Source organism: Sciurus vulgaris (assembly GCF_902686455.1).
Source record: "Sciurus vulgaris genome assembly, chromosome: 3".
Lineage (NCBI taxonomy): Eukaryota > Metazoa > Chordata > Mammalia > Rodentia > Sciuridae > Sciurus > Sciurus vulgaris.
Window position 1 is genome coordinate 69,375,708 of NC_136463.1, and position 14,345 is coordinate 69,390,052.

At 48.1% G+C, this 14,345-nt stretch overlaps 1 protein-coding gene across 2 annotated transcripts; it reads left to right on the forward strand.

Annotated features, from left to right (window-relative positions):
• Positions 1-3,563: 3,563 nt before the first annotated feature.
• On the forward strand, positions 3,564-7,522 carry SPACA3 (sperm acrosome associated 3; the record flags this gene model as incomplete). Of its 2 annotated transcripts, XM_079135571.1 has the most annotated exons (4): positions 3,564-3,750; positions 4,537-4,695; positions 5,007-5,085; positions 7,366-7,522. In XM_079135571.1, the coding sequence occupies 4 exons, from the start codon at positions 3,564-3,566 to the stop codon at positions 7,430-7,432; spliced, it is 492 nt and encodes a 163-aa protein (XP_078991697.1). In that variant the 3' UTR covers positions 7,433-7,522. The 2 variants fall into 2 exon arrangements, with proteins under 2 accessions (XP_078991697.1, XP_078991698.1); XM_079135572.1 differs by lacking the exon at positions 5,007-5,085.
• Between the last annotated feature and the right edge of the window lie 6,823 nt (positions 7,523-14,345).

The following is a 14,345-nucleotide window of genomic DNA, read 5'->3' on the forward strand; positions in this document are numbered from 1 at the left end:
GTGGGACAGGTTCTAGAAGGTGAGCTCACAAGGTTGGAGTGTTCTAGAAGGTCCATGATCAGTCTGCAGCCCCATCATTCTTTTAACGCTGGGTGCTGGGGCCCCGGCGATACTGTGGGGGGCATCCCGAGCTGAAGCAGGGTTCGTTGCCACGGCAGCTGCTGCCACTCTCACTGCCATCTCGGCTCTGGTGGGGAGGCCTCCTGACCAGTGAGTCTCCTTTCCCCTCCTCCTGGAGCTGTGAGCCAGGGCCCTGGGCTGGAAAGACTAAGGTGCTGGTCAGAGGTGGGGGGAAATCCTGGCCTGTGAGAGTGCCAAACTGAGAGGGTGGGGGGAGGGACTTGCTGCTGTTGACAGGTCTCTGGTCTGTGAGTCGCCAGATGCGACTCCTTAAGCCCTGGACCTGCTGTGAAATGCTCAGAATGGACTTACCTTTAAAGACACTTTACTGTAAAGATATCAAAAAACACTCACTGTGTAGCGGTGAACTTAGTTTCCTCATCTATAAATTGAGGATATTAATCCTATCCACCTTGAATTGTTAAGAGGATTAGACAGATAAGATTAAGTTAGAAAATATCTAGAAAATGCCTGGCCCAGTGTCTGACTGATTTGAAGAACTCAGCAAGAGTAACTGTCTCCTCATTCCCCACACTTTGAAGAGACGGGCTTGTGCTCTGCAGTCAGGACTTCAGGGTAGTTCAGTCTAAGAAGCAGCCCCTCTGCACCGCAACTCAGGAATGAAGATAAATACCGCTGTTCTTTGGAAGTTCGCCTCGTGGTGGGAAAGACGGACAAGTGTTGCTCTCCAGTGTGACAGAGGGAGGGTAGATCAAATGCTGTGGGAGTGTTGGGGGCAGTGGCCTGCCAGGAGGGTCTCTCTGGGGAACTCACTCCTATTGAGAACCTTGAAGTCTGAGTGAGAGTTAACTGTAGAGGCAAAGAGAAGGCTAAAGTTCTAGACAGCAAGGTCAGCCGGTGTGAATGGGGTGGCATTCCAGAAAGTGAATGAAGTTTAAAACTTCATTCTGGTGCGTGTGTAGAGTTTGGAAGAGGGGTCAAGATTGGATACAAGAAGACCATAAAGGGTCAGCAATGGTGGTTTGAACCTGAGGAAAGATGGTTCTTTTGGAGGGAAGGTAGTCAATAGGACCTTGGAACTGATTGTCTGGGGATGATGAAGGATGAGGAAGAAGGAGTGAATTTATGAATGGCATCCATATTTCTAGTATGACACCCATATTTCCCAAGGAAGGGAAGGCAGAATCAAGGGCAGATTTTGATGGGAACATTAGTTCTGTTTTCGACATGCTTAGTTTGAGATGACTTTGGGATATCCAAAGTGGAGGTGTTCCGCTGGCTGTTGTGCAGAGGCCGTGGGGGAAGATGTAATAGAGGGTCGTCCTCCTGCAGGTGATGTTAACAACAGCGTTGCCTGGAGGGTCTCCTTAAGTGGAAGAGATGAGGGCTCAAGGTTAGAAGGACTAGCGAACCCATCAGCATTTGAGGCCTGGGCTGAAGTGTATTCCACAAAGGAGAGAGGAGACATAGCCAGAGCGGGAGGAGGGAGCATGGGAGGAACCAAGAGAGGCGAGCATTTCAATGGAGCGAGCGGTCACGGCATGAGATGTTGCTGGGGCTTCCTAGGAGACAAGACTGATGGGGTCCTTTGGACAGCAGATGTGTTTCAGGAAAGTGGTGGTGAAGCCAAACCCCACGGGGTTGAAAAACAAGTGGGAGGTGAGAAAATGGTAATGCTTCCCCAATAAATTTGGATAGGAGAGGGAAAGAGGTCAGTATAGAGAAGGATAAAAATAAGGGAAGAAGAAGAAAAAGAGATCCTGTAGGTGTGTAGGGGTGACTGACAGAGCAAGACTTAAGAGACAGGAAAGGGCAACTCTAGAGTTGAGGGAACTGGGGCCTGGGGACTGGTAGGTAGGCACCTCATCCTCTCACTAGGGGGCTGCCAATGGGGGGTGCATGAGGCTGCTGAGGAGTTTGTGAGAGGGATAGGGCTGAGGCAGGAGGAGGAAGGAAACTCCACACTCCATCATCTTGCTTTTCTCAATGCAGCAGGAGTGAGGTCGTCTTCTCGGCGGGGGGGAGGTGGGAAGGGGTGGTGACTGAGTGTTCAAGGATGGCAATGAAGATTTTAAACTTCTTTGAGGGAGATGGGAGGGAGGGAGCTAATCAAAGATAAGTACTAGTACCCTTACTAGTGATGGCTTAAATTAGAAATACCAGCTAGTCTATTTTTGGTGTGAGGATCTAGTTCTTTTCCTGATCTTTCTCATTTATTTTCTTAACACTCTAATGAGGCAGGTGCTATTTATTTCCTCACTTTATTGAGGAAGAAAATGAGTCTCAGAGAGGGTCCAAGGTCCTCAATATATTAAGGATCAGGGTGGGCTTCAAATCCGAGTCTTACTGCAAAGCTACACCCTGAGCCACCTCGTCATCCTTAATGACATCCAAGTGGGGGGACTGGAGAGCATGGCCACCCATTTTTGAGGTTGTGCAACTTTTTCAGATTTTGACTCTGTAGGTGGAGAGCAGGTGTGGTGGGTAGAGATCATGGGATATGGGGATAAATGTGTGAGAGTGTGTGGTCTGAGAGAGAGGTGGATAAGAATAGAAGGATGGAGAGAGGTAGGGAGATGTAGGGTGACGGCCAGATGCAGGGACAACATTGCCATGGAGTGGGCTGCTGAGGCAGAATAGAGGTGAAGGTCATTAGGCTTGAGGACATGAAGGAACAATGAAGCTAAGGTCAATAGGAGCTAATGTCCTCCATGATATGGGGACGTGTTCACAAAGCCAAGGAGAGACAAACGGAGGGCAAAGCAAAACAGGGTGGGTGAGCTTCCAAGAAGAAGGAGTTTTTGCAAAGTCATGGTTTAGAAGGAATGGGACAAAGGAGAACTTCCGCACAGCCTGGGGCCTGTGACTTAGAGGAGGAGCATCTTCCACGTGGGAGGGCTGCAGGTAGCAGTTCTGGGGCACCCTGTTTCAGTTAAGGTCAGTAGATGGAAGCTCAATGGAGGGGCATCCCTTGGCAGTGGGGCTTACAGATTTATGACACGGCTTAGCCCATCCCCTCTGGAAAATCTGCTGCAGGCCATGACCCAATGGGGCTTTGGATTCATATCAACTTCAGTCTCATCCAAACTCTTCCTCATTGTCAAATCATAAGCCGGAAGATAAAATAATGCCTCGTGTAGCAAAAGTCAGATGGTTCATTTTCTTCCCAATTTCCTCTCATCTCTCCTCAGCTGCTGGGCCAGGGTGGAGTAGAGTAGGTTTGGAAAGGAGAGAAGTAGGTCTCAGAAATCCTCCTCCAGAGACTTGGGAGCATGGGGGTGCTCCATAGAGGATGCAAGGGAGCTGATATCCTCCACTGCAGCCTTGCCTTCTTCTCTTTCCTAGGGGTACACTCAGGCTCTGCCCCTTCTCATTCCAAGGAGTAGGTGTCTGCAAAGGGACCACCAGGGCTGATGAACTGCCTGCCATTCCAAAGCTCGGTTCTGACTCTGAGTGGTGGAGGCTGCACCTCTGCAACTGGCATGAAAGCCAGGAGTTGGGCTTCAAGAAGGCAGCTGGGTTCACCTAGGGTCACCTGGCTGGCGCTCGTCTCTCTGCTCAGTGGCCTGCTCGCCTCCAGCCAGGCCAAGGTCTTCAGTCGCTGTGAGCTGGCCAAGGAGCTCAACAGACTGGGTCTGAATGGCTTCCGGGGATACGAACTGGCTGACTGTGAGCACCTTTTTCCCTGGCTGGCCCCTGGCTCCCTCCCCTCTTACCTTAACTTCCTCCTCTCTCTCTGTTTCTCATTAAAGGGGTGTGGCCTTGGGAGCTTTTGATACTAAGCTCTTATCTACAAAACCAGGATAAGTGAGATGACAGGTAGAGAATGCTCAGCCCCGAGTTCCACGATAGTAGGCAGGAAACACGCAGCCACATTGGAACCACTTTTCATTTTCCCCTGCTGGCAAAGGCAGGAGTTGAAAGAACTGAATATCTTAGTATGCAAAACTTAATCCTGGCCACGAGGATCAGACATTCCTGGCGAAATTAGAAGGCAAATTGAAGAAATTAGTAATACTGAACTTCTCAAGCTGCTGGCAGTTTTGGGAAGCTGTCTGTGAAGTAGAGACACATCTGGACTTATTTTTTCCCTATTCTAATCCTGGCTCCCTTTGTAGATTCTACTCATGTCCTCCTAATTTTGCCTCTAAATATTTAGTTCTTGTAAATTCATTTGACAAACGCATTGGGCTTTACTATGCGTTGGGCGATAAGCTTGAGCCTAGGAGTTGCAGGTTGGAGTCCCCTGTCATGTGGCAGCTGTATGTAACCTCAAGGAAATCATTTGGCTCTCTGAGCCTCAACTGATCCAACTGCAGAGTAGGCAGGAAGGCATCTGCCCTGGTCACCTGGAGGTTGGGGCTGGGGAGTCAGTGTGTGGGACCCACACTGTAAGTGCACCAGTCTGCGGTAACCCAGCCACCTGACCTCCAGGCCTGTGTCTGTCACCTACAGGGGTCTGCCTTGCTTACTTCACAAGTGGCTTCAACACAGCTGCTGTGGATCATGAGGCGGACGGAAGCACCAACAATGGCCTTTTCCAGATCAATAGCCGGAAGTGGTGCAGAAACCTTGCACCAGATTCCAGCAACTTGTGCAGGATGTACTGCTCTGGTAGGTTGGGTCTCGGCCTTGGGTTGGCTGGGGTCAGGCCTCTGCAACAGTGTTTGCTTCTGCCCAGTTCAGCTTGCTCCCCCTGCCTTTATCCCTGAGTAAGGGATCCCCTAGGAGACAGATCTGTGGGAAGTGAGGAGGATGAAACCTCCTTCAGTCTGACTTGGGGGTCCAGATGGGACACTAGTCTCAGAGCTATAGGAGTGGAGGGAAGATGGTCTCTGATAGAGGGGGAGAGGGATAGAGTGACTCTGAATGTCCAGCTCTGACCCCTGCTTCCCCATTTTGTGTTTCTCTGCCTCCTACTCCAGACTTGTTGATCCCTGACCTCAAGAACACTATTGTCTGTGTTATGAAGATAGTTTCAGGGCCCAAGGGTCTGGGCTACTGGTAAGTGACTGGAGCTGGACCCTACTCACCAAGGTGGTGTGGCCAGGACTGGTATAAACTAACCCTTAAAGGGCACCCACTTTTTCACAGGCACAGTTCCAGGCTTTATGATCGAATCCTCACAATAACTCTTGGGGTGGGGATCGTAAGTATCGACGTATTTGCAGGTGATACACTGAGTTTCGAGGAGGTTAAGCAATGCACTGGTGGCCACATGGACACACAGTTGAGCCTGGTTCCTCCAAGATCTGCCTACGTTGGGACATATGCTTAGAGGTCCTAAAGACCAGGGTTTGAGAAGATTGTTAATGTTTTTTAAACTGTGGCATCTTTTGTATAAAACCTACATTTTATATGAAAGGTCAAGATGTACAACAGATTGAAGTAGATGTTCTCTGCTTGAAATGGGGTGGGGCTTTAGAGCCCCACCTTCTCAGCCTTTTCCACCTCCTTTCAGGAAGATGGCCTTTGAAGCCATCTTTAGAGTCAAGGGAATTAGATGAGAGTAACATGGGCCATTGAACTAGATGGTTGGATCATGAGGTGCCTCTGAGTCAGGAGCTCCCCAGCTGCCTCTGTTGATGGGGGTCTCCTACTTAGTCTCTAACCTCTCTTCCACTCATATTTCTGGAAGAGAAACCAGCATGGGTGGGGGAGGGCAGCATCTGGGAAGGTAAAACACCTAGGGGTTGGAGCACTATGGACAGATATGACAGATGATAAGTCTGGGGAGGAAGCCTGGGAGACACTGAATGTTAGTCCAAGAGCAGAAGGAAGGGGGAGAGGGTGTGAGCACCTATTTGGATGACTCTAGAGGAGTCTAAGTGAGAGATGTAGGGTCTGAATGAGGACATGTTCACCAATGATGGACTGCAGAAGAGTCAGGCATGAGGGATGTGGAAGAGATATAGGGACGGGTGAGGTGTGACCTGAGAGGGAGAAGAAGAGGTACAAGTGACTAGGAACTTAGAGAAGGTCTGAAAATGGTCTGAAATGACCACAGCTTTGGCAATGTGTTGGTTTGAGGACAGTTGAAGCCCTAGGAACTGAGTCTGAGGTGAGGCAGGCTCAGCGGGATGTAATGCACATCTATAGAGTAGGGAAGGGGGAATGCAGGCTCAGGCACACATCCCATGGCCACTACCCTGAGATGGATGGTCCTTATGGGTTAAATCAAAGAACATCTCTCTTTTGTAAAGAGAGAGTAAATCTGGGAGTAAATTTCTGGCATGAATATCCCCTGAGAGCAGGTGGCTGAGGTTAATCATAGAAAGTGGTCCCAGAAGGTGGACAGGGTGCCATTCATTCATTCTACACACATGTACTGAAGATTCGGGCATGCCATGCTTGGTGCTGGGTCCTGGGTTAAAGAAATATCCAAGACCTGTCTTTGCCTCTATGAGCTCATGGTCTAGTGGAAAAGACAAAGAAGTCAACTGATCTTTTTTGGTTGATAGATGTATAGAGGTCCTTTAGGGGCACTCTTGCTCACTGAGCTCTTTGACACTGACATCATCATAGAGGGCACTAATTATCAGAGCCTGGCACCCCTGAGAGTTTGAGACTCCAGAACCCCTGTGGCCTTCTTGCTTAACTCCCTCAGTATTTCAGCTGTCAGCTGATAGAACGCTTGGTCCCCAAAGAGCCTATGAAATATAGTAACCAACAACAGAAAGACCCAGTTTGGTAGCCAAGGAGGACGGGGTGTGGGCCCAGTTCTGTTACTTACCTAGGAGTGGGCTTTGGGCAAATGATTTTGCATCTCAGTCTGAGTTTTTCATTTGGAAAAAAGGGAACATAATATCTCTCCTGTCTACTTAGAAGGGCTGTTGACGGCAGGAAGGGGGTGGTGACAAATGGGGATGGGTGAGAGGATGCTATGTGAACTGTAAAGGGCTGTACATATGCAAGGCGACATTGGGGATAGTGATACCACCAGAAGCATTAGAGTGTAGGGAAAAGTCTGGGCTCCAGGCTTCAGGGCTCTAGGCCTTTGCCACTGACTTGTGGGTAAACTTGACCATATTAGTAGTGTCTTCAGTGGTAAGGTAAGGAGGCTAGTGGCTGAAGTTTTTAGGACCATTCTTTTCTGTTTTGAACAAATTTCTTTTAGTGAATTCCTTGCTTATTAACACAGTTTACTTGTCCTTCTCCCTTCACGAGCCCCTTTCCTTGCCTGTCTTCTAGTTCAGAGCCCACATTTCCTTCATGTTTTTCTATGAGCAGTGCCTGGGGCTGCAGCTGATATGCTCTCTCATCTTCTCTGTTCTCCATCCTCAGGGAGGCCTGGAGGCATCACTGCCAGGGCAAGGACCTCAGGGACTGGGTAGATGGCTGTGAATTGTAGGTCCTTCTCTGGATGGACCAGGCCACACACTGCCGCCTGGGAAACGAGGTTGGGTTCCTGACCCAGCCTTGGGAAGACAAATCAACTAATAAAGTCTAGTTTAACATAAGCCTGGTCTCAGCTGTCCGTGTGTTTGCATGTTGGCACCACAGTTTCTCGCCATTTCCTCACCTCATCTGTCCACCTGGGTTGGGCCTCAGGTAGACTCCAAAAAGCCTACCATGGAAGGTTTGCCTCCATTCCTGGTGACCTTGAGGAGGGGGTGGTCAGAGCCTGCTTGTCCACCCCTGGTAGAGTTTGTGCCTAAGGTTGCCAAAAATTAGCAAAACAAACAAAAACCAAGTAACAATAAAAATAGAATGCTCCAGTTAAATTTAAATTTTGGATATATGAGTTTTAAAAGTATGTCCCAATTGCTGTATGGAAGGCATTCATATTAAAAAATTCTTGTGTATCTGAAATTCAAATTTAACTGGGGCAAAATTAATTAATTCAAATTTAATCCTGTATACCTGGTGATCCTAACTGGGTCTGGTGTTGTAAATCTTTGGCTTGTATGGAAATGCCCTCGGGACACTTAATATTCTGTCTCTGGTCACAGATGGCAGCCACCATGCCTTGGCCCTTCTTCTGGTGGCTAACGCACTCCTGCCACCATGGGGTGATGCAGTGAATGCCCTCCAGGAACTACAGAGGCTGCAGCAATCTCTTACTGTGCTCTCTGGCGCCCTCTGCAGGCGGGAGGTTCAAGTGCTGCTGGTAGTGAGGGATCATTTCCTGGGTAGGAATGTGCCGCTCCCCTACAACTGCTGAACAAGGCTAGGAGGCTGCGATGGGGTGGGATTGCTAGTGACTTTCATGCGGCAAACTGCACAGTCTGGGCGGGAATTTTTTTTTTTTCCTCCTTCAGTATACGGGGAACTCAGAAGAAGGCAGCGCTGTCTCCCTTTGACTAAGAACTCAGTGTCGGGAGGAGGAAGGTGTCTGAAGGAGAAAGGTGGGCAGAGTCCTAGAATCACAGTGGTTATGATGGCAAGAGCAGCATTCAAGGTGATGGGGCGACATAAGACTGTCTTGAGTTTGGACTATAGAGCCTTCTGGAAAGGCTTCACAGAACCCTGCAAGTACTGAACTGTTGGTTGAGGCTTGGCTGGTAACTTCTAGGGAGGGGTTGTACCATCACCCACCCCAGGGATCTGCTGTCTTTGAATGCCACCGGGTCAGCAAACACCAGAGGGGTGGCCGAGCACCTGCAATTGGTGAGGCAGGAGGGTGTCCCTGCATTGCTGCTCTGGTCAAGGGGATGATAAAAATTGGGAGCTGCTTATATAAATGAACAATGGCAAAAGATCTTGCCAGGAGAGGGGACATTGTGACTAATGGATTTATTAAATCATAGTTAGAGACTGCTCTTTCTTTAATATTAATGCAAACACTGTGTGTGTGCCTACTGTGTGCCATGCATTATCTAATTTAGACCCTAGAATAATAACCATGGTGAAGGTACTATCAGTACCCCCATTCTGTAGATAAGGAAACAGATTCAGAGAAGGTAAATTTGCACCCAGGTCACTGTGACTCCATGTGTAACCTCAGTCTCTGTACACTGTTAGGGGTTGCTGCTGGGTCAGAGACCCAGGGCCCATCCTTCTTTGAGTGACTGATGTGCTCTATTTCATCTGCAGTCATACCTTCCATGTCTGCATTATATGATTGCTGCTCTGGTCTCTTCAGCTTGTTTGGTGAAGGAGTAGGCAAATTCAGGCTCTTGGAACCAAAGGGATAGTTGGGAAAAGGATTTGGAGGGTGCGGGCTGGCATGAAGGCCTCAGGGCTCTGCAATGAGGGGCTTGACAGGTGTCAACCCTGGATGAGGGATCCTGGAGGCCTGGACCAGGAGGTTGACCAGAAACAGGTGGAGACAGGGGAGAGTTCCCTGACCAAAGCCAGAGAGGCCTCACCTTTGGTGAGGATGAAACAATGAACAGGCTCACCTGGAAGTGGAAGCTACAGGAGTTCTAGACTCAGAATTCGTGAGAAATGTGCTCAAGTCAGTTAGGGTAACCGGGCTGTGCCCTGGGGTCTCTCTGCTTCTATATTACTTGCACCCCACATTCCACCAATCATTCAGTCCTGCCTATTTTATCTTCTTGATATCTCAGGAAACAGTCTCTCCTTTTTATCTATATATAGCTGCTTTAATTAAGAGCTCATCACTTCTAGGGACAATTGCGAAGGCCTCCTAAGAGCATCCCTGCTTCTAACCTTGTATCTTGCCACTCCCTTTCTTCCTTACAGAAAGCTGTCTATCTTGTCTCTGCTTTGCCATCCTGACCCTAATGTCTTTTCTTACTTTCAGGTTAAAGTTTAAGCTCTTGATATACAAGGTCTGCTATGACCAGGGTTCAGCTGACCACTACAGATGCATCTCTCAACTCTTCAGAAACTTTTGCCTAGCTAGTGCGGTCTCTGGCAATTAGTCCCTTCAAAGTAGCATGCTGCTTCTCCATCGCTCCCCCATTCATTGCACTCCAGTTCATAAACTCAGTCTCTTGTGAACTTGTTATCCAAAAAACTGTTTCAACTGCTGCTCTGTCTTCCTAGAATGTCATTCCTCAAATCTCAGAGTGGTTCTTCCTTTCTCTTAAATCAGGTCTGATCTCAATTTTCCCTCTTTAGAGCAACTCTCTAGCCACCATAGCTGAAGAATCCTCATCCCTCCTTGTCACTGTCTTACCATCATATCATGTACTACTGTCTGAAATTATGTCATGCACATCTGAATTTATGTATGTTTTTCCTCAGTCTTCTTATATTAGATTGTAAACACCAGGAGAGCAGGAAATTTGGGTGTTTCTTCTATCCCCACAACCTAGAATAGCTGGCACAGAGTTTTCAACAAATGAATGAATCTGTTGCATGCACCACTGAAGTGTGAATGAATGAACTAATGGTAGGCACCCAGCTAATGTTTTTAGAATCAGTGAATCCTGAAACGTTTTTATATGTAACAATTCATTCGATGGTGTTACTTAAGCACTACCTATGTGCCAGCCTCCACGTATCCGTCCAGGGGGACACACTGCCCCTCCTGAACCCACCAGGGAGACTCTACCTCTCACAGGGACCACCCTGGCTGCTCTTCATCCAAGTCCTACACACCTCCCCTCTTGAGCAGGGGAGCTCAGCAGTTCGGGCAGAGCTGGAGGGATGGTGTTTTCTCCCTGATTCTAGCTGCCTGACCACAGGAAAGTCACTCATCTTTTGGAGCGCAGCATTCTCCACGGGCAAGAGGAGCTGATATCATACCAATTGCAAAATAGAGAACAGTGAAGCACAGAGCACCATGCCTGGTACAAGCAGGGTTCCAGAAGTGCTGGCTCCTACTCTGGGGGTGCCAAGTTCTGGTTCACCTGGGATGGAATGGGTGTGTGCAGATCCTGCCTGCCTGGAAACCAGCTTTGGCACTGTTTGCTGAGGAGGAGGAAGAAAGAGGAGAGGGGAGGATGCGGGAAGAAGGAGAAAGGGGATGGTTTGGACAAGGTAGCAGAGGTTTTTATGCAAAGTGGGGAGAAATTAAGTGAATTTTGTCACCTTTGTCAGACTTTGCAGCTTCTTTTCAAAAGGAATTACATCCGGTTTAAGATAGGCCCAATACAGAGTGATTGGTGGGTGCCAAATCATACCCAGCTACCAGCCTTAGAGGGAGGAGTTCTCTTGGCCTAATTTGGCTCAAGGAGACAGATTCGAAACAGGCTTTTCTGTACCCTTTGTGCTGAGTGGGGCGAATGCTCCAGGGATGACTAGCCTGCTCAGGTGCTGCTGCTTCTCTATTTCTCTTCTCTGTGCAGGTGAGGGAGACCAGGGCTCTTGGCAGCTGAGGAGGCTTTTCTGAGTGCTCCCCTTGGGCTGAGGTCCTGGTGCTCTGCCTGTGTGATCCTTGCCCTCTGGAGGGTATGGCTGGTTTTCTCCACTTTGAGCTTGTGTACCAGCCCCTCTTGTCCCTTTGCTATGGCAGACTTTGCAAACTAAACACAAGCTTCTCTCTTACTGAGCTTCATGTGACCAGGAATCCTTCGCAGCCCTTCCACAGCAGCCACTGTCGATGTAGCTGGCGCTCGGAATGGGATTCTTTATCACCCCTGACCTGCCACGGTTCAGGCATCACAGCGACACCTGCCGTAGCTTATCTCACTACCCACACAGCAAATGGAGGAGGAAACTGATCCTCAGGGAAGTTCTAACGCTTGTCCAAGATGGCACAGTTGGTGCAGCTGGGATTTGGATAGGGATGACAGGCTGCAGAAACCTTGCTTCGTCCCCAGCACATCCCATCCTCCATTGCTGGACCCAGCCTCAGCAGGCAGGACCCCAGAATGGAAAGGCCCAGTTGAGGGAGGGCAGTAGAGAGATAGCCCATTCTTTTCCAGCAGGAATCCTTCATTCTCTCAATTCCTCAAGTTCTCTTCTGCTTCTGAGCCTTTGCCCATTGTCTCCTTTGCTAATGCGTCTGCCCATAGCTTTTAACTTTCTCTAAGGGCTTCAGCCCAAACCTGATCCAACTCAACCAGTCTCAGGTGCGTCCTCTTCAGTGAGTGCACTGTTTTATTCACCTTTGCCTCTGTTGCTGCTCAGGTATCCATGTGCACACCCATTACTTGCCTCTGTCCTACCAGACTCCAATCAGACTTGAAGACAAGGATTGTGTCTTCTTTATATATGAACCCCTAGCACCTGGCACAGTGCCTGGCCACCATGGGTACACACAGAATTCTCAGGCAGTGATAGACTCAGGACAGAGAGCCCAGCCTTCTTCCTGCTGTGTCTTAATGCCTCCTCCCTCTGAGGCTAGTAGCTGGAGATGATTTGGTGCCCACCAATCACTTTATATTGGGCCTATTTTAAACTGGATATAATTCCTTTCGAAAAGAAGCCACGAAAGTCTGAATTACATTAAAGATGAATGGCCCATTAAGAAGATCAGTTAGCCAAATGAGTGTGGAGTAGGGAACAGCTTCAAGGAGGCAAGACATCCAGATCCCCTTCCTAAAGCATCCCTCGCAGCCATTGTCAGGGCGTGGACTCTTTTAAACTAACAAATGAAAAGTCACCTCAGCATCTGTTCAGAGATGAATGGGATTCAGCAGCAGGGGGTGCCTGGGGGCTCAGTGGCAACCAGAGACGATTGTACATGCATTTCCCAGAGGCTGTGATGCAAGGGTCACAAGGGATGTCTGCGAGGCTGATGCTGTAGTTGATTTTGATGCACACAGGTCTTCTAGAAATCTCTACATGCATAAAATAATTTTATGAAATCGCATTTCCAAGTGTTTCTGTTCATATTCATTTTCTGCTCTCTCATTCACTTTGCCATCTGTGAGAACACGCTAGCTCACGCTAGCAGGTGCCAAAGGTTTAAAAAAATTAAGGGAGAAAAAACGTGAAATTGATCGAATCCTATCCTTTTTTTTTTTTCCTCCCTGTAAATTGAAAAATGACAGTCTTTATGTCATTTTAGGAGAAGAAATCTTGGTAGCTCTTTGCGGTACTGGTGGGTTCCATTAGAGGATTGTTTAGCACTTTCGAACCCAGGGAGACTGTGGCAAGCATCAGTCGATCCTTAGAGGATCACCAATGGACTTTGGGGGTTCCAAGCCCTTTTAAAATTGTATGCAAAATTTTATGTATCTCTTCATGACCACGTACATTTTTTTCTGGGATGGGGTGTTCATAGCTTTCATCTTTTTAAAAAGGAGCCAGTGATCCCAACAAGGTGAAGAATCACTGTTTTACAGGAAAAAAGAAGGCAGAAAATGTTTTATGCACCTGAGCTCATTTAATTCTCAGAGTAACCCTGAAAACTAGGCACCATCATACTCATTTTATGGATAGGGAAGTAGAGGTTCTGAGCAATAAATTAAACATTTTTGCTCACATACCCAGTTCTTGTTCTCACCTTAGTCTCATGGAGTATTGGCGTTGGGAAGCATAAACCAAAAGGGTTGTCTGTCCCTTTCCCACTTCTCCCCTTTTACAGAGGAGGAAATGGAGGCCCAGAGAAATGGAGGGGACTGTCCAGAGTCATGTGGTCAGCTGACAGAAGGAACAGGTTGACAGCTCAGTCTTCTGAGACCCTGTCTCTTTGGCCTCTGGGCTCAGGTGGGCTGAGCTGTGCTCTCCCTGAGGGAACACAGGACCTGCTGAGCTCACTCCTTGTGGCTGGGCCTGCCTCCGGCTGACTCTTTGCCTGCTCACCAGGAACCTTTCTCCAGATACCCTCTAGGGACTCTGATCTCCTCCTCATTATTGCCTGCAGCTCCATAAACTTCTTCCTAGGCATGTTCATGGTTAAAACTTTCACAAGAATAGCTTCAAGCTGGGAAGAAGAAAATAAAATGACTCTGGTTTCTCTTTGCCAAAAACAACAAAGCCACAGTCTGGAAGCCACCAGCTCAGTCCTCAGGCATGGGTACTTGCCTTCCTTTTGCTGTCCTTAGCTGCAGCAAGTGGCATGGATTCTGTTCCTGAGGTTGTGGGCCATTCCCTAATTGATTTATCTGCCTCTGAGTCCACTGAGAATTCAGCCTTGTGGTTTGGACTGTGATTGTTCCCAACCCTTGGCCTTCATGTCATCATTTTGGTCACTCCTGAAATGGTGACACATCCCGAGTCTCTGCCCAATTAATAATCAGTAGTTGGCTATGGATTTGCTTTTTTGAATTTCATATATATATATATTTTTTTCTTTAAACAGTTTAAGTATATAGATCTGGTCTAAGCTGAACAAAACCAGAGTTCCCAAATCAAAAAGGGGTACATAGATATGTGAGCCCCAAAGCAATCCAAATGTGTGTTTGAATATCTTTGCTCCGTTACGAATTGATCTCCTTTTCCTTTTTTTTTTCCTGAAAGGA